Source organism: Podarcis erhardii, assembly GCF_964252035.2.
Source record: "Podarcis erhardii genome assembly, chromosome: 1".
Lineage (NCBI taxonomy): Eukaryota > Metazoa > Chordata > Lepidosauria > Squamata > Lacertidae > Podarcis > Podarcis erhardii.
The window spans coordinates 74,625,161-74,644,409 of NC_138497.1; the positions used below are offsets into that span (position 1 = coordinate 74,625,161).

Sequence of the window (19,249 nt, forward strand, 5' to 3'; positions counted from 1 at the left end):
TCACTTCGCAGGCTGCTCCCACCTCCCCGTCCCTGCAGCTACCCTACACATTACAGGCATCAACACTGGCAAAGGAATGGACAGCCCCCGTGTTCATGCTCCCCCTCCCCGCCCCATAGCTAGCCTGACAGGTTTGCCTCTTGCTCTCCACGTTCTGGGTGGGATGTGTGTAAAGAAGAGCCTTCTCCCATCTCCTGTTTCGACTGTTTATTAATCCAAAATTGCAATGCTTTATTCTGTTCTTTCCGTAAGCTGCTCATAGAGTTTCTCACAACCAAGCGGTCTGCTAATCTTATTAAATGAAAAGGACAGGGCTGCGGCCAGAAATCTCACGGATAAATGATCCCCGATTCCTTTTATTTATTTCTTTTTTACCAGATAGGGCTAAGGCTACACATTCCCTCTCCTGGGACTCCGAACCCGGCACCGATTCTCTTTCTTGCAACTTCTCTTTAACTTTCTTCCGCGCGGGCGGGGGGGGGGGTTGGAGAGAGAAGAAACCGCCCACTATCAGCTCTCAAGGGGCAGGGCCGAAGTTGCTCCTCCCCAACTTAGAGAGGCGGGGGGGGGGCGCTTCCGCAGCTCAGAGGTGCAGTGCTTCTTCGCCCCATTTGGAGCTATGGCGGTGGCGAAGAGGGCGGCGGTGCTGGTGACGGCCTTGGCGCTTCAGGTGGTGAGTGAAGACGGGCAGCGAGAGCGGGAACCCTGGGGCAGCAGCAGCGGCGGCGGAGAGCAGAAGGCAGCGCCGCTCTCCTCGCGAGTTGGGCGCAGGGCAGCGGCAGGGCTCCCCAAGGGCCGAGCGGCGCGCTCCTGCCTTGCCCGCGAGCCATTGTTTTTACTCCCCGCAGGAAAGTTGCTCCGCGCGGCGAAGCGGCCCCGGGCTGGGAGGCGCCGGGATCTCCGGAGCAAGTCCTCCTCCTTGTTGGGGCTCCCAGCAGCAGCTCCCCGCGGCGCCGCTGGCTGGGACTGGTGGGGAGCCGGGTCCCCCTTCCCGCGGCACCCGGGTCTGGGTTTTCGCGGGGAAGCGCCTTCCTCGTGACCTGCCGCCGCCGCGGACCTCGCACCGCGCGCCGATAAGGAAGCCGGCCGGCTCCCAAGTTTTGGCTCGCTTCGGCTTTCTCCCCGATTCTGCTCAAAATGGCTCCTGCCCGCACAGGCAATCGGACAAGCGACGTTGAGGGTCGCCTTCTTCCGAAGAGCGGAAAGTTCACAAAGGCGGCGGTTGGCTTTTTTTTTTTTTGGAGGGGGGGGGGTTCTTGGAAGTTGGAGGCGCTTCGAGAGGGAGATCGGCTCCGCCGTTTCTCAAACGAGGCTTTGCACTTCCCAGAAACGGTGGGAAGTCCGAGGAAACGAAAGTGGGATGGGCGTAGGCGTTCCCCAGGGGGTCCTCTTGCGACCCGCCTTCAAATCCGCAAGCCAAAGCGATTCCCTTCTCCGCCTGAAGTCAATTCTTGCTGCTGTAATAACCATTGATGGTGACGTCATTCATTAACAGGGTTACGGTATGTTAATACCCTGTGACGTCAGGCAGAGGGCTTCCGGGATTCGAGAGGACTTTGCTCTTAGCGTTCTTCGACACATTCAGACACACTTGGCAGCTTTTTTCCTCCCTCTCTCCACCTTTCCTCTCCAATGTCTGATTTTCATTACGTCTATTCCTATGTTCCTATTACGTCTATTACTACGTTCTACTGCAAATAGTTTCATAAAGATGATCGGCCCGAAATATTTTTACTAGCCTAGCTCCTAATGCGCCAACACCTTTTCCACCTTTATGGCCTGAAAGGTGGGGGAATCAGTTTAAATAGTTTATACCTATGACATGCTGATTGCTTGAGACAGAAATGCTTTTAGGAAGATTGAAATGGGAAAACAACGGGGCAGAGACCTATGTTTGGAGAAGCTAGATTGGTAAAGAAATACAAGCCATCTTAGAGTTTACCTTCTTTAAAAGATAGGGGTATAGGTCTTTAAAATAAATTTTAAAATACCTGCTTATGGTACTACCTACTCCACAGAATACCCTGGAAGCAAGAAATATAACTTTTAATTTTCTACTTTGTAATCTCAATTATTTAATTTAAAAATTATGTATCAGGGTACCAAGCATTCAAACCATAACAAATGTGACTATTGTATGCACATGATATTTTATGTTACCTTTTATGTTTTATTTTGTTTTGCTGTCTCTATGTAAACACACATGTTTATGAATGGTTGTGGATTTTATTAGTTTTTGTACCTTGTTTACAGCATATATAGCATGTCTTTGTTTCTGGCTGATTTGCTGCTATTGCTTTGCAATTTGCAGCTACTGTATAGCTTGTTTTGATGGACAGGTTTAAACAAAAGCATAAAGAAAAGTGACCAGGCCACTGGATATTCATGTGCTAATTTCAAACTGCAGGTGGACAGGGGTGGTTGTAATTTTGATTGTTTTCCCTTAGAAAAAGTAGCACAGACTTCTCCCTGGCGTAATATTTAATTATTTGTTTTGCAGTGAATTTCTATGCATCCCCTCTCTAGCAGTCAGGACCAGTACACTGTAAAATTAAGTTACTAAGTTCAACAAGTGCTGCTTAGCAGATCTGGCCTTGTAAGGTTCCTAAATAAGAGCACACGTAGGTACCATAGGCAAGGTGCTATATTCCAAAGGCTGCAATCCCATACAGACACAGTTCCCCCATTTGAACATGATGGGGTTTGCTTCTAAATAGGCATGATTAATATTGCACTGTAAATTCACTGAATAATTTAATTTTTCTTGTAAATTTTCCTTGGACTGTGGCAGTATAAGTGCAGCTGATATTACTACAGCAGCTTGGAAAAATATCTTACAGATTTAGATTGAAGTAATTTCCAGCTAAGTCTCTGTGATTCTAAACACAGACAATTTTCAAGTAGATGCGATTTTTTTTCAGTTGGAATGTAAGGTGGAATGTTCTTGATTGTTAAATGTCTCAGTAACATTAGCAATTTGATAAAATGTTAGCATTAAAAATAAATACTGAATGTCTGAAATGTAATTTCTCCATCAGCCTCTGCCAACCCAAGGGGAAAATAACAGACTTTGCATCTAGGTAACAAGCCACATAACAGCATTTTCACAAAGTGCATTCTTTTAGTAGTCAGTAGATGCCACAGAGAAAAACTAATGTGCACATCCTAATTAGTTTTTGCTTTCACTACTAAATCACCTTGAGATCATTGTGCTTTAATTCACTCTGTGTACAGTGGTACCTCGAGTTACATACGCTTCAGGTTACATACGCTTCAGGTTACAAACTCTGCTAACCCAGAAATATTACCTCGGGTTAAGAACTTTGCTTCAGGATGAGAACAGAAATCGGGCTCTGGCAGCAGGAGGCCCCATTAGCTAAAGTGGTGCTTTAGGTTAAGAACAGTTTCAGGTTAAGAACCAACCTCCAGAACGAATTAAGTACTTAACCCGAGGTACCACTGTATTGCTTTTTCACCCTGGTTCTCAAACTGAGTGCAATGAAGAAAAGAGTCTCTTCTGCTGCAAGAGCCCAGATGGGGCATCTAAGTCGTAATGAAGGTTTTTTGAAACATGGGCATCACTTTTAGTATATCTAGGAGCAACTTTCTAGTTTTTTTGTTATTGAAATCTCTCCAGCTATCTCCCTACTTTTGGTTTACAGCCTAGTGTTCAAGGCACAACTTGGAAATTCATTCTGTTTAAATCAATGGGATAGGAATAGTGGAAGCTGCCACGTGCAATTTCAGACCATTAGTCCACTTAGCCCAGGGTGATTTACTCTTAACTGGCAGTGACTCTCTGGGGTCTCTTGCAGAACGCTGCATCTGATCCCTTTCAACAGGACACCACTCTCAGCTGGCCCCTGCCTGCCTGCCTACCTTTTTACTTACAGCCAGTCTAGGAAGTGACACTAGCTGTTAACTTCCTCCTCCTCAGCCTCCTCACCCTTGTACAGTTCAGCAGGGAGGAGGCTGGGGGACAAAACTAGAATCTGTCAATTCTGCCTGTCATTGGCTGCGGTAGCTCCTTTCATTGGCTCTGACTCCACCTACTGTTGGGTTCCTTGCCTGGTGTCCTACTAGTCCCAAGGGATACCAGCCACCATTTGGAATTGGTTGTGAGGCCATTTTTCTACAAGGCAAGTGATCTACCACTGAGCTATGTAGTCCATCCCAAAGTTGAGTTTGGCCTTATCTCTACCACCCCTAGTGGTAGGGCCTATTCCTACTGCACAACAGGTTCACCGTTTCCCATTGCAGAAGTTTATGTTTTGCGCTAACAAGGGTGGTTCTGATCTCTTTCTTTGTCATGCATTTGGACTCAGAATTAATTGTTGAACATGTAGGCTTGTTCACATTTTTATCTTGTCTCTGATCAGTTTGAGAACCACACCTTTTTACCACTAATCATCTTTCAATGTCAGAGCTGACCACTATATTTATATGTGCAGCTTAAAAGTAGAGTTCCAAGTTGTGAAATTGCACTCTGAATTCTCCCGGTTTCCAATAGCTTGAAGCCAGCCTGTTTTTCCTTTCTCCTCCTGTGATGAGGCTGCATTTTAATGTTTTAGTCTTGTTTTTTAAGTTGTATTCATTCAACTTGTTCTTATTATTGCTTGTTAGCCGCCCTGAGCCCGGCCTTGGCTGGGGAGGGCGGGGTATAAATAAAATTTATTATTATTATTAGGGTTTGAGAAGTTCATGGATCACTCAGAAAACTCCTGTTGACTAATACAGTGTTTCCCAACCTTGGGCCTCCAGCTGTTTTTGAACTACAATTCCCATCATCCCTGACCACTGGTCTTGCTAGCTAGGGATGATGGGAGTTGTAGGCCAAAAACATCTGGAGGCCCAAGGTTGGGAAACACTGGACTAATAGATTGAACAACCACATTGTGAAAATCCCACTGGCATTGGTGAAGCTGCTTAGAAATTGAAAATTTTGTCCTTGCTAATACAGCCAAGATTTTTGGTGAAAGTCCTGCTCCAGAACTGCCCCATTTTTAACACCCCAGATTTTATTTTATAATATAACATTCCAGTCCTCAGAGGTGTGCTTGAATGTAAGACGAGTGTCCAGTTCTTCATGTCAAAACAACTTAGTGTGTTTCTTGGCTTGCTTGCATTTTCCATTAAACAGAACTTCCGGACTTGCACTTCCACTCCAGTTGTAGCACACTGATCCGGATTGTATAAATTGCAATAAGGAGCTGGAGTTAGGCCACCTTTCTTCTCATGGAAATGAGTGAGTTGGCATTAACTTTTCAGCATATCGTGAACTTTCCCTCTGTCCATGCTACTGTCCAATTCCTTCTTCAGTTCTAAAAGCAGGAAGCCCACAGTTTGCTTGCAGGACAAGGGTAAACCCTTTAAAATAATGTATGTCTCATATCTAGGATGGGGAACGCAGCTGTTACTGCTGGACTACAACTCCCATCATCCCATTGGCCATGCTGACCGGAAGGCCACAGCCTCCCCATCCTTGCCTTAAAGCTTTACTGCTTGGCTTTCCTCGTGTCAGAGGGAATTTCTTACTGCAGGAAACTCTTTTACCCAAAATGTCAAAAGGAGTTTTGCTTGGTGCATTTATTATGTGGGAAAGATTGTTTCACACTTCTTTTTCTGGTTGCTATGACGAGAATAAAAGTTTGATTTGAGTGTTTAAAAAGCAAAATTTTGAATTGAGCTCTACTTGAAAGCTTAGCAAAGAAATGTTTATGTGTTCTCCCTGTGAATATGCTGAAGTACTGGAAAGTGAGTTTTTAAATAGCCAATAAATCTCATATTAAGATGGGATGATGCACCTGGGAAGTCCATTCCTATGAACTCTGTCTCTCTGAATCTCTTTAGGTTGAATCTCCACGGTTGATACCTCAATGTGATCATGGAAAATATCTTGATTCTGGGCGACATTGTTGCAAACTATGCCCTGCAGGTAAGTGGTCATGCAGTGGCTTATATATTTAGCAAAATAACTGAATCTCTCTTTGTTGGAGAGGCATAGGCAAACTCGGCTCTCCAGATGTTTTGGGACTACAGCTCCCATCATCCCTAGCTAACAGGTCCAGTGATCAAGGATGATGGGAATTGTAGTCCCAAAACATCTGGAGGGCCGAGTTTGCCTATGCCTACTCCAAAGCTTATTGAAAAGGATTTGTTCATCAGGTTTAGCATTTATATGGTACTCTTTCCTATATATTTCATCAAAGACTATCTCAGCTATTCTGTCAAATAGGCAAATATTAGGGTGAAAGCACACATTTATGTGTTTATTGAAACATGTATGCTGGTTTGCTAGCAGTAGTGCAGATTCACTTTAAAGGTGAAATAGATTGTGGGGGAGTTATTTATAGTATATCTTCCTCCTCTTCTTTTCTCCCCTGCTCCTGCCTTTGGGAATTTGCATCCTTTATGGAAAAAAATAATACACTTTCTCTGTAAAATGCCTCTGACTTGGGAGCTTGTCAAGAAAATGATTTCCTGTTGCAAAAGTGAATAAATTTCAGAAAGGTTAGGAACCATTTAAACCAGTGTGTAAGCTTTCTGGTACCATAGCTCAAGTCAGTAGAGCACAAGACTCTTAATCTCAGGCTTGAGAGCTTGAGCTCCATGTTGGGCAAAATATTCATTCATGGCAAGGGGTTGGACTAGATCACCCTCTGGATCTCTTCCAACCCAATGCTAAGGAGATCATACTGTTGGGCAAGCAGAAATACTTGGGCTTGTAGAACAGTCTCCCCCCTCCTCCCCAGGCATGCTGTTCTGAGGGATCTCCCAACCCTCCGAAGTAAATTTGGGGGAGGAGGGGTATCGATAGCCCCATTGTGTGAGCAGGAGTCTGTACATTGGCTTCTGCTAGCGTGGCGGGTTAGTTGAATTCTGCCTTTAATCAGTTTCATTTGTCCAAAGCCTTCCTCCAAAACGGAGACTCTCCTCCTCTCTCCCTTTTTCTGCTCACACATATCACTTGAGGTAGGGTTAGGCTGAGAGATGATGGCTACCCCAAGGTTGCTAGGGGTGGAATTGAAATTCAGGCATGAGCCTTCCCAGTCTCAGTTATCTAATCTACCCACTATGGTACACTTGTCCAAAAATATGTTTGTGTTAGATTTGAAAGAATGATAAGGAGCTATCTTCAATTATTAAAGCCTAAATGTAACACCCTTTTGAAACGTTCTGCATTTAAAATAAATTTCTGGTTTAAATATTGGAAAAAGGCTCCTGTGCCCCACCAGTGGAGCACCCCATTTAGGGACCTGCTGCTACAAGTGTTCAATCTATTCCTGTGTTTTTTGAGGGGGCATAGTAGGGGCCTCTGGCAGGTATGGCTCCACCATCAGAGCTCTTCTGCAGCAGACTGACACTTCTGCCCCAATCTCTCTCACTCCAGACAATAGCTCTGGGGATTAGTCCCATGCAGTTCTGTGGAATTCACTTTCCAGTAAATGTGCAGCCAACTTGTACACGCTCACCTGTGTAAACACACATAAGATTGGGCTGCGTACATTCTTTATAGATTGACACCTTTGTAACCTTAATTTAAGCAAAAAGGTTCACATTGCAGATAAAGTCAGAGGTATGCATTCTGCAAATACCTTAATTAACATGCTTTTAATCTTGAATTTGTTTGATGTCCCCATATAATAGGTACCTATGTTGCTGAAAGCTGCATTACACCACATACTTCTGGAATTTGTGCACCCTGCCAGGAAGGAATAGACTACACTGCTCATGCAAATGGATTTCAGAAATGCTTGCCTTGTGATGATTGCAAATCTGGTACAGTATGGTTTTGTGAACTGGTTGCTTTCTGACACTAGGGTTTTAAAAGGTCAGCTGTCTTCTCCCAATCAGTTGTATTTTGTTTTGCTTTAATAGTCTGCTGAGGGGACCCATCACAATCTCATTAAACTATGGCCCTCCAGAATGGTGCTGAACTACCAGTACATCTCTCATCATCTCTGGCTATTGGCCATGCTGGCTGGGGCTGATGGAGTTAAGTAACATCTGGAGGCAAGAGGTTCCCTGCCCCTGATTCCCCACCCACTTCATGACCTTGAATGCTAGTTCTTTCCAAGGCAGTGTTCACTTAGGGATCATTGAGTTGCTTTGTATCCTTTGTTGTTGTTGTTTAGTTGTGTCTGACTCTTCATGACCCCATGGACCAGAGCATGCCAGGCACTCCTGTCTTCCACTGCCTCCCGCAGTTTGGTCAAACTCATGCTGCTAGCTTCAAGAACACTGTCCAACCATCTTATCCTCTGTCGTCCCCTTCTCCTTGTGCCCTCAATCTTTCCCAACATCAGGGTCTTTTCCAGGGAGTCTTCTCTTCTGATAAGGTGGCCAAAGTATTGGAGCCTCAGCTTCAGGATCTGTCCTTCCAGTGAGCACTTAGGGCTGATTTCCTTAAGAATGGAGGGGTTTGATCTTCTTGCAGTCCATGGGACTCTCAAGAGTCTCCTCCAGCACCATAATTCAAAAGTATCAATTCTTCGGCGACCAGCCTTATTTACGGTCCAGCTCTCACTTCCATACATCACTACTGGGAAAACCATAGTTTTAACTAGACGGACCTACACTTTAATGCTTCTATGAAAAGAGAGGATGACCATTGACAATTTTAGGAAGCATTGCAGATTTATTTCTATCCTTTTTTTTAGGTTTTGAAATGGTGAAGAGCTGCACTGTGAAGAGTAACACTGAATGTCGTTGTAAAGCCGGGTATTTCTGCCCCCCAAGTTGTGAGTTATGTGCCAGGTGCAAGACAAAGTACGTACATTAATGGGTTAGTGTGGCTGTCTTTAAAAAGAGGCTTGGGTACTGTTGGTGCAGATTGACTTTAAATAAAAGTGATCTCTTATAATAAAAAAACACCCAAGAAAAAAGGCAAATTTTAAATTATTTGTTTTTAAATCAAGTCTCTTTTTGGTACTTGTATTTCCTAAAAAATGAGGCATACTGGTTGGTTAATATAATGATTGGCAGAAAAGTCCAAAGCCCCTTTGTGCTGGGCAAGTTGAGGGCAGCATTGGGTGGAGGAAAAAGCAAACTTAGATGCAGGTTCTTAAGAGTTACAGTTTTCATAATGTCCAGGTGAGTTGGAAACAATACAGGTAGTCTGATGGAATAGCTTCTACTAGGTGATAGTTGGGGGGGGGGGTGATCCAGCAGAGTTGATGGAATTTGAAAAATAATAGCTGAATTCTTTAGGTGCTTACGGTCCGTTTAAATTTTAACAATTTTATATTTAAAATAAGAATGCTAATTTTAAAATTTATGAAAATTAACTTTTAAAAATAAAATATTTATTATTGGTCATCCATAATGTGAGAACTTCTCATAACTTTTAATAGCAAATTCATTTTCTATGAAGTTTGCACATCTGTCTGAAGAGACAAGTTTAAGCTGCACGTCTTTAGAAGGCACAGATGCCCTAGCTGATTAGAAAGTCTGTCATCTTCTTTTTAAACCTAACATCTAGGTGTCCTGAAGGGCAGATTCCTGTGGAAAACTGCAGTGCCACTACAGATATGAAGTGTGGCTCTCCTACAGGTACAGTATGAACACTATGTTTTCCAGAATGACCGCCTCTCTTGCTTTTTGTAGTGGGCTGCCTCAAGCCCTAGTGAGGGCAGAGGCAAACTCTGCCCTCCAGATGTTTTTGGGACTACAGTTCCCATCATCCCTGACCACTGGTCTTGTTAGCTAGGGATCATGGAAGTTGTAGTCCCAAAATATCTGGAGGGCTGAGTTTGCCTATGCCTGCCCTAGTGGAATTGAGTACTCTTGAAGTACTCATAGCTAGCTGACTGGAACAGTGAGCAGGAATAGTCAACGCTACAACATTTTGTTGCAGGTTCCACTTTTTATTTATAAAGCACATAAAAATATTTAGGTATGGTAAAAAGATACGAGATGCCGTATTTTTTGCTCCATAGGGTGCACCAGACCATAGGGCGCACCTAGTTTTGGGAGGAGGAAAACAAGAAAAAATTATTCTGAATCCCAGAAGCCAGAACAGCAACAGGAATCTGGCTTCTGGGATACCGTGTAGCTGTTCTGGCTTCTGGGATAACCGTGCCAAGCCTCTTCGGGGCAGCGGGATGAAGGCTCCCCCTGCCCGAAGAGGCTGCACAGGGCTAAGGCAGAAGCCAGGACAGGCACATCGCTGAAGGGGCGCTGCGCAGTTCTCCCTCTCTGAGAGGGAGAACTCCGCAGTGCCCCTTCAGTGAAGCTACTCAGATTCGATGCTTCTGAAAGCAGACTGAGAGACACCATGGCAATGTGGATTGAGCTGACTCCATCACATGAAGAAGAAGAAGAAGAAGAAGAAGAAGAAGAAGAAGAAGAAGAAGAAGAGGAGGAGTAGTTTGGATTTGATATACCGCTTTATCACTACTTGAAGGAGTCTCAAAGCGGCCAACATTCTCCTTTCCCTTCCTCCCCCACAACAAACACTGTGAGGTGAGTGGGGCTGAGAGACTTCAAAGAAGTGTGACTGGCCCAAGGTCACCCAGCAGCTGCATGTGGAGGAGTGGAGACGCGAACCCGGTTCCCCAGATTACGAGACTACCGCTCTTAACCACTACACCACACTGACTGCTTCATGCATGCCAGCTGTTGCATGGATAGTCTCCATCCAAATTAAAGCTTTACCAAAAGGGTATTGTGAATTAGCCCTAAGTGATCGTGTTTTGGCAGCTTATTAGTATTTGACTGCATTGAGGACCATGACTTGAACAGAGCACACACTATTGATTATTCCAAAGCATTCCTGCTATTATCATCTGGTCATCTGGTCTGGTTTTACAATAAGAGGTTTTTTGCAATAACCTGTTTTGCCTCTGAGCAGACCTTTGGATGCCCTCCTGTTCTATCTTGCTCTGGCCTGAAGCAAAAACTCAGGATAGGAAACAAACTTGCAGTAGTGTAGGTTTTCCAGAAAATCAATAATTAGGAAATCAGCACATTTTCAGGTGCCCTAACAAGTATTCTGATTTTGCACATTTGATTTGTTTTTGGAGAGTTAACACTAAATATTTAGGAACTGCCAAGCTTCTGCTTGCCTAGTATTTTTTTTTTAAGTGGCATCCAATCATTGTTATTAATGAGCTTATGAAACTGAACATTTTTCACCCCACATTGCTGCGTTCTTGGGAGATAGTGGCCTCTGTCTTCTTCTGTGGCCCCCTTCCTACGTTTACAATTAGAGGCACAAGGTAAGATTTTGTAAAGCATGAGTTAATTATGTTACCCAAAGCAAGCTGGGTGTATCTTTCACCAATATTTCAGCCCAAGTGAAAGGTTCTGGTGATTGGGACCTGTTTCTAATGTGCTTATTTTTTTCCTTTCCTTTTAGAAACCAAGAATGCCACTTCATCTTATATAGCCATTGCATTTATTGTTGTTGTTGCTGCTATCATTTTCTTTGGTGCTATTGCATTATTTTGCTGGAAGTCTACAAGAAATGGTTTCTGTCAAAGCGATGAAGGTAATTTCCTATAAAACAGCTAGGATTTGGGAAAGCCAGTGGGAAGGACCAGCACTCAGTGGCCGAGGACGTGTGTAGCTTGCAGAAGGTCCCAGAACCAATCCCTGATCTCTCCAGGGTCAGATAGTAGGTCATGTACAAGACCTCTGCTTTTGTTAAATAGTTAATACTGGACTAGATGGACAAATAGCCTTATCATAGGTGACACAGAACTGGGGCGGGGTAGCCACCTTAGGACAAATATACAAAACTTCTGTGGGTAATTGAAGGAAAAGAATTTTCCACCTGCAAACTATAATTTAACCATAAACTGGAAATTAAAATAAGTCTTCAGTACTAACAACATTTTATTTGAAAGTTAGGTAAAGGTAAAGGGACCCCTGACAGTTAAGTCCAGTCGCGAATGACACTAGGGTTGCGGCCCTCATCTCACTTTACAGGCCGAGGGAGCCGGCTTGTCCGCTCCGCAGACAGTTTTTCCGGGTCATGTGGCCAGCATGACTAAACTGCTTCTGGCCAAGCCAGAGCAGTGCATGGAAACGCCGTTTACCTTCCCACCGGAGCGGGACCTGTTTATCTGCTTGCACTGTGTGCTTTCGAACTGCTAGGTTGGAGGAGCAGGGACCGAACAACAGGAGCTCAGCCCATCGCGGGGATATGAACCACCACAAGTCCAAGCGGCACGGTGGTTTAAGCCACAGCGCCACCTGTGTCCCTATTTGAAAGTTAAACACCATCAAAATCAGCGGCTGACGTCAGAGAGTGCAGTGTAGTGTTAAGGAGGTCATCCTGTTGGTGCAAGTGCTTCTGCTTGCCCAATGGAACAGTGTCCCCGCCCTCACCCGTATGCTGCTCTGGGGGTTCTCCTGTTCATTCCACTGTGTTAATCATAAAACTAAGAATGAAGAGAACATGTCATCTCCATTTTGATTCCAACAATCTTAGTTATGTCTTGAAATACTTTCAAAGTTGCTGTATTATGACCCAATACACTGGTATATAAACATTTATTTCTCTCTCTCTCTCTCTCCATTCCTGTCAAGAAACTTCTGCCCAACCTTGGTGGGTAAGTGTCCATAAATGTCACTCCTTATTATAGAAACATGTGTGGTATACTTAGCTTCCTGCCTTCCCCATATTTTGGTTGGACAGGGCCGGAAGTTGTCATTGTGGGATGTGTCAAGCAGGACATTGTGGCCAGTTCCTTTCCGTTAGTCTCTTGCATCTCATAATCTCATTGATGAGTTATAACCCTGTTAAATTTGCAGCTTGATGACATTTAAACACCTGGCAGGGGGGGATATGAAGTCTCATTCAAGAAAGAGTGCTATCTAATCTTTGAAATAAAGGAACTACCTTTTGAAATCCTTTGCTGTACTGGGTTCCATGTGCTCAGTGCTGTGTGCTGTTGCAGTCGTGAAAACTTGTCATGATATAGTGCAGATATCTAGTACACAAGTGATAGTGGCTCAGTTTATTAACTGTGGGCCAATGGTATAATGCAATTTAGCAAGCAGCATTATTGGAAAAACTGACAGAAAATTTAAATTAGCAAGAGGTCAAAAGAAACATGTCAGTTTTTATGCAGTTTGGTGTGACTCTATTGGCTGCACACAAAAATGAGGCATATGGTAGAACTGTGCCATAGTTTACAGCACAGTCTGGCATGCGTGAAGTACACATTTTAATTCCCCAACCACCACCTTTATATAAATTCTTTATATAAATACCTTTTACTTATACTCATCAATCTAAGCAATACTTGTTAATATACATAATAATTTTGACACAACTTTGTTAGTATATTCAGAAATATTTATTGTTTTACATTTATGTATTTGTTGCATGTCATGTGGTAGAACGTAAACAGATATATCTCGGTATAACCATGTTAAAAAAATTAAATATGAAAATGAATAAAACCTATGTTACATAAGAAGAAGAAGAAGAAGAAGAAGAAGAAGAAGAAGAAGAAGAAGAAGAAGAGGAGATAACTATTGGTTGCATATAAAGTGGATCATTGATGCCTATGTGTACTTTAGCAGTCTATGGATTTGTGACTCAGCAATATGCCATGCTGGCATGCCAATATTGCCCACGCATGCATCAGCGATCCAGTTTGTTACACTGAGTGCATGCAAGCCTTTATAGGGAAGGGTTTTTTAAAAACAAAAACAAAGCACACCGGATCTTGCTTTTAACTGGGTCTCTGCTTCCAGGAACGCTGTAAGAAAAAGAATCCTGGACCAAATGGAACTTCATCTGAATCGGTAAAACATTCTGATGTTCTTATGCTTAGGCTGTGATCCTATACCCCAGGGGTGGCTAACCTGTGGCTTCCTGGTGTTGCTCTACTACAACTCCAATCACCCCTTACCATTAGCCATCGGGGCTGGGGCTGATGACAGTTGGAGGTCCCTACCCCTGCTGTAAACAGGTGCGTGGAAATAAATTTCCCCAGCTGAGTGTGTACTGCTGAGTAAACATGTCCAGGATTGTGCTTTTGACACAAACAAGCATTCCTAAAGCTGACAGCCATCTAGTACCAAAAGGATTTTTTACTTTTATTTGCAGCTGCTTATAAATCAGACGGAAAAGGCAGGTCCTCTGTCAGAAAACAAGTTGCCTGGGAATACTGGCAGAAGCGACCTGGCAGCGGGCAGCACAAATGAAGAACCTCTCCTGGGAAGCACTGAATCCACCACTGCAAGCCTGCAGCCCAATGTAAGAAAGTGTAGAAGCTGTTCAACTGGAATTTTCTCTATACCTGATGACTATGGGGTGGGAGCATCTCTGACCACTGGCCTTGCTAGTTAAATCTTATCAGAGTTGGGAGCTCAACAACATGTGAAGGGCCAAAGGTTTCCCCACCTCTGCTTTATGGTGGTGTGCAAGAAACTGATTAGGTTAGCTGGCTATTTCTTGGGTACCAGCAATCCAAAAACAGCAGTTGGGAGCTCAAGCAAAGAACATACTTAAGGTAGATGGAAAGAAAAAAAGCAAATATTGATAAAAGTATCTGAAATGTATCTCTAGACCATAGCTGTCAAGCGTCCCTTATTTGGCAGGACAGTCCCTTATCCCAGCACCATGTCCTGCTGCTGTCCCTTATTGATGATGTCCCTTAAATTTCCCGGGTTTCAAAGGAAGCAGCTCCTCTCCCTCCCTCCTTGCCGGCCAGGGAGGAGGGAGGCTCCAACTGTGTTGCTTGGCTGCATTGCACACCCAATAAGAAGTCTAAGAACGACTGGGGGGTAGAGCTTGCATGCCTTGTGCTGATCAAATCGGCTGCGTTGCCTGGGGACTCGCCTTTGCTCAGCGTTTCCCAGCGGAGAGGTGACGGTGGTTTTCCTTGAGGCTTTGTTTGGCTGCTGGCTGGGCTTTCTGCCTTTGGCTCGGAGGGGCTCAGAAGTTGAACATACCTGTGCTAGGAAAATCCCTTATTTTGGCTGCTGATCCCTTATTTTCGAGGCTGCTGGTCCCTTATTTTCAAATCTGTAAGTTGACAGCTATGCTCTAGACTCACCTTACTTTCCATGTGGGTACTACAGTACTCCATCTTGGGATGGTCCAAGATGGGGTACTTTGAGTTAATTCGTGTTGTTCAATGAGAATCATTCTTTGTACAAATTTAATATTTATATCCTGGTTGGATATTTGTGATGATTCATTGGCTCACAAATACCGTTGAATAGACAGTTAAAGAATGTTAGGAAAAGTTTTAGCACTAAAAGATAAGAAATAGCAAGACAGAGTTGCCTTTTTGAGTACAATTTATGTGGGTGTTATGTTCACATGTATAAGTGAAACCACGTATATTTGAAACACCATTGAAAAAGCCTGCAAGCATCCCATTATTCCCCTTTCGGTGACATTTTTGGGTCACTTCTGGGTTCAGCAGAATGTCCATATGCACAATCGCACACATATTGGGCATATCTAAAATGGCTGCTGCCTGTATTGTTGTAAAATAAACCCCTTGAATATTGTATTTTAAAATATGGCCCTTTGCTTAATTATAAGCTTCAATAAGAAATGCTTCAATAAATTCTGTGTCAGTCATCACTTTTGTAGCATGCAATAGGAAAGGTTGCTTAAAGTTTGTCAGTGATGTGTGGTTTTCTTCAAAAAGCTATTCCAATTGCTGCTGTTAAGGAATTTTTGTAGAACTGTTTATAAATGTAACATGCCAACTACCCTAAAGCAAATCATATGAATTCTTTAACTCTCTGAATTACTACTGAGATTTATGGCGGTTATTTTTTCCCCACAGTTGCAGGGGTCAAGGCAACAACCTGTAGTAGTTGTGGTGGCAGCGGCTGAAAATTCTGATTCTGTTAAAGGTAAGTCTTTCCAAGTGTTGTTTTTCCCACCCCACGATCTATAAACCAGAAGAAGTATTGAGAAAGTATTTTTCCTGATTTTAACCTGATGTAAAATGATGGTAATCCAGTATTCATGTCTGTCCCAATTTTTTATTGGCTATGTTCTTAGACTTTAGGAAATACTTAAAATTTTATGTATGTGAATAAGTTGATTCTTTTCAACTTCGATTGTTCTGCTTAAAATGTTTTATTACACCAAATGTGCTGAATTCAAGAAGTTCCAATATGAGAAAGCTATGGAAGGTAAGCATGCAAAACAAGAGGCCAGTGTTCATTGACCCATGTTTTGCAGAGACAAATTCTGTTGTACAAGTCTTACATGAACAGAAATGCAGCATTGAAAACAACCATACATATTTAACTGAAATAGCAGTATGTTGAGCACTATACAGTTGGTATTTAAGTCTTTTAAACTAGATGCTGCAGAAGAAAAGAGGTAAAAAAATCTATAAAGTTTTTTTGAACTGCAAGTGTACTAAAAGTACACCTTCTAAACTAAACATTATCTTGTATTGTAGTGCTGGATGAAATCTATTTAAATTCAAGGAAGGAGGTACCACTGCGCTACTGGAAGAATCTTATGAGAAAGAGTGGCTTAGAAGACAATGACATTGAAGAAATAGTGCATGATTACCCTTCGTTAACCGATGAACAACATTATCAGATGCTAAAAACTTTACAAAACAGATATGGCACTAACGATGCTTTGCTTAAATTATTAAACGGCATATGGGCTATGAAGCTTATACATATTTATGAAAATCTAACAAATGAATTAAAAAGTAAAGGTATAATAACACTGGAGACGGAAGACTAATATTTTGGTTTTTTAAATAAAACTGAACAAGAGCAGAATCTGCAAACTACAAACTGTATGGGTCTGCTGACCTTATTTTAGTGCATGTAACTTTGCTGAGGATGTATAAGCAGAACACGCTGCTAATATGGTAAGTATGGAGACTAGTACCATTTGTCTGGAGGACAACAGTGCATGATGCAAAGCTACATCTATGTATTTTGTAACATCAAAATGTGAGATTGTAACTTGAGCTCCTGTGAATTGCTGTACTTGGAACATTTTTGCAATGAAATCTGAGCAGCTGCAAACAGTTTGTCATTCAGGTTCAAAGAAGGTAGAAAATGAATGTACACAGTTCAAAATGATGCAATTTTACACCATTTCCAAATATCCAATGAAATTGTTACTGTAAGATACTCAACTGGAGTATATTGTATCTTTAACACTTGCATTATCAGGAAAAAAAAATGTTCTTTATAAAATGTGCTTCCTATTGTGACCAAACTTCAGTGTAATACCAAAGGTTTTACATAAATTGCAAAGCGTTTTTATTAACGTTCAGCAGGCTGAAATGAGACATAATTTGCTTGAAGCCAGAACTGCAGGGTTATAAAATCATGTAGAGGTGTTACTCCAGTGAAGAGTGGGGGCAGGGGGGGACTTTATATTTACAGTGAAATCTTAGAAATGTGAGATTTTATTTTTTGTATTTAAAAAATATACCTTTTGCAAATCTTTTATATTTAAACACTTGTCAATAAAACACTTTCTACTATTAAAATTCATTGCTTATGTCATATGTGGGGAAATTTACAATGAAAAATGTGAGATGAAAGGGAATGAAACAAAATGGCTCCAATTTACATAGCACTTAAAACGTCCAAAGAGCCTTAACAGTGCTTCATCCTTAGTTCTGAAGATGGGATGCTAGAAAATCGGCTTGCGGGGGTGGGGGTGGGGGTGGGGGTTTGAACAGATTTAGAATGTTTAATCTCACCATGGAGTGGATCCAGTTAAATTTATATGATGGGAATACCGGCACCTAAAAAACATTGAGCAGCATAGAAGGCATGACAAATGAAATGAAAAACATTGGACGAAGTATATTTTTTAAAAGCACTCCTATAATTGTCCCCCCCCAATAGTTCCCCCCCCCTTAAACGTCTCAGCTGCTGTCAAGTTTTTAGAAGGAGCACCACTTTCCCACGGGGGGGGGCATTAAAAGAGGATTGAGGACATGATGGAGGAGAGGGCTATCGGTGGCTACTGGCCACGATGCCTACGCTCTGCCTCCACAGTTGAGAGGAAGCCGTGCTGCTAGGAAACTAGCCTAGGTGGGCCACCGGCCTGCTCCAGGTGAGGTCGGTCCAGCGGTAAACAAGGAACAACTAGAGCGCATGCGCGTCAATCAATCAAGGACGGCGGTCACATGATCCGCATCTGGGCCGGAGAGGCGTCCCTGCGTTGCCTGGTCACGCAGCACCCGCGCTCACCGGAAGCGGCGCCTGGAGGCGGAGCTGCACTTCCGGACGCGCCGTGGGTTGCATCAGCCTGTGTTGGCAGAGCGGCGTCGGCATCAGGCGAGCGGCTGCGGAAGGAGCGGGATGGCGGCGTCGGCAGCCGGTGAGCTTTGCGCTTCTTGGGTTCTGAGTCCGGGCTGGGAACAAGGAGGCGCGCCGGGGCGAGGGCCGCGTCCCCTGGAGCAGAGGGGAGGGGTGTGGAGCCACCGCCGGGTGGTTTTAGCTGTGCGGTATCTGCTGAGGCGCCATATGGGGCACCTGCGGGGCTTTCAGGCATGGGGTCCGGGGGACCACCTACCCAGGGCTGTCGTGGCGCTGCCCCGCTGGGTCTCCTGCGACTGCCAATGAGCGGCCCGCGACGCTTTGGGTTGTCGTGGAATCCTCTCCGATGTGACTCACCGACGAGCCAGTTTCGATTCCCGGGAGCCACCGGCTTCCCTAAGCAGGCGACTTTCAGCCAGGTGAGGTTTCCCTTTCGTGCAATGGAGTTGGTCGTCTTCGGGGGCATTTGTAGGAGCCCCTCTGTTTCCAACGGCAGACCCAGCGTCCTGGTCCCTCAAGGGGCCCGCCAGAGAGTCACTGGGGAGTGCTGGGTGGGATTCGGATGAGTACTGCGCCTGCCCCAGAAGGATCCATGTAGCTGCTGTGCGTGACATTAAAAGGTCTGGGGGACAGGTCTGCCCAAGCCAGCGAGCATCACTGAATGCTGGGGCAGTGAACTGCAAACACAGAGTGACAGGTGTCATGAGAAACATTATTATTATTTATTAAATTTATGTACTGCTCTTCATCCAAGGATTGCAGGGTGGTTTACAGTATTTCCTTTTGTCAGTTCTGAATCTACTGCCAGTCGTTTTCATTGGCTGTTACCCTGAGTTCTACTCTATTCATTTGCTTCATATCTTTCTGAACTCTGTCATGCCTTCCTTATTCATCTCCCTGCCTCCCCATGCCAGATTTAAATTTTCATTAAAGGGAGTGATGTCCCTGCACTCTGATATTTTAATTTAGATTTCTTGGAAGTACCTTTTCTAGTGCTGTGCTCCTTTTTTAG

General features: G+C 43.7%; 2 protein-coding genes across 3 annotated transcripts in view; both read left to right on the forward strand.

The window, feature by feature from the left end:
* Positions 1-547: 547 nt before the first annotated feature.
* LOC309330290 (tumor necrosis factor receptor superfamily member 10B-like) lies at positions 548-17,456 on the forward strand. 2 transcript variants are annotated; one of them, XM_081841680.1, is made up of 11 exons: positions 548-673; positions 5,851-5,935; positions 7,648-7,779; positions 8,661-8,769; positions 9,482-9,552; positions 11,360-11,491; positions 12,535-12,557; positions 13,711-13,761; positions 14,066-14,215; positions 15,765-15,834; positions 16,395-17,456. In XM_081841680.1, the coding sequence occupies exons 1-11, from the start codon at positions 620-622 to the stop codon at positions 16,691-16,693; spliced, it is 1,176 nt and encodes a 391-aa protein (XP_081697806.1). In that variant the 5' UTR covers positions 548-619; the 3' UTR covers positions 16,694-17,456. The 2 variants fall into 2 exon arrangements, with proteins under 2 accessions (XP_081697806.1, XP_081697807.1); XM_081841681.1 differs by lacking the exon at positions 13,711-13,761.
* An 809-nt stretch (positions 17,457-18,265) lies between these two features.
* Positions 18,266-19,249, forward strand: part of CARS1 (cysteinyl-tRNA synthetase 1) — a 40,947-nt gene continuing 39,963 nt past the window's right edge. The window contains exon 1 of the mRNA XM_081842660.1: positions 18,266-18,298. Within this exon, the coding sequence (XP_081698786.1) occupies positions 18,280-18,298 (19 nt within the window). The 5' untranslated portion in view covers positions 18,266-18,279. The remainder of the gene's footprint in view (positions 18,299-19,249) is intronic.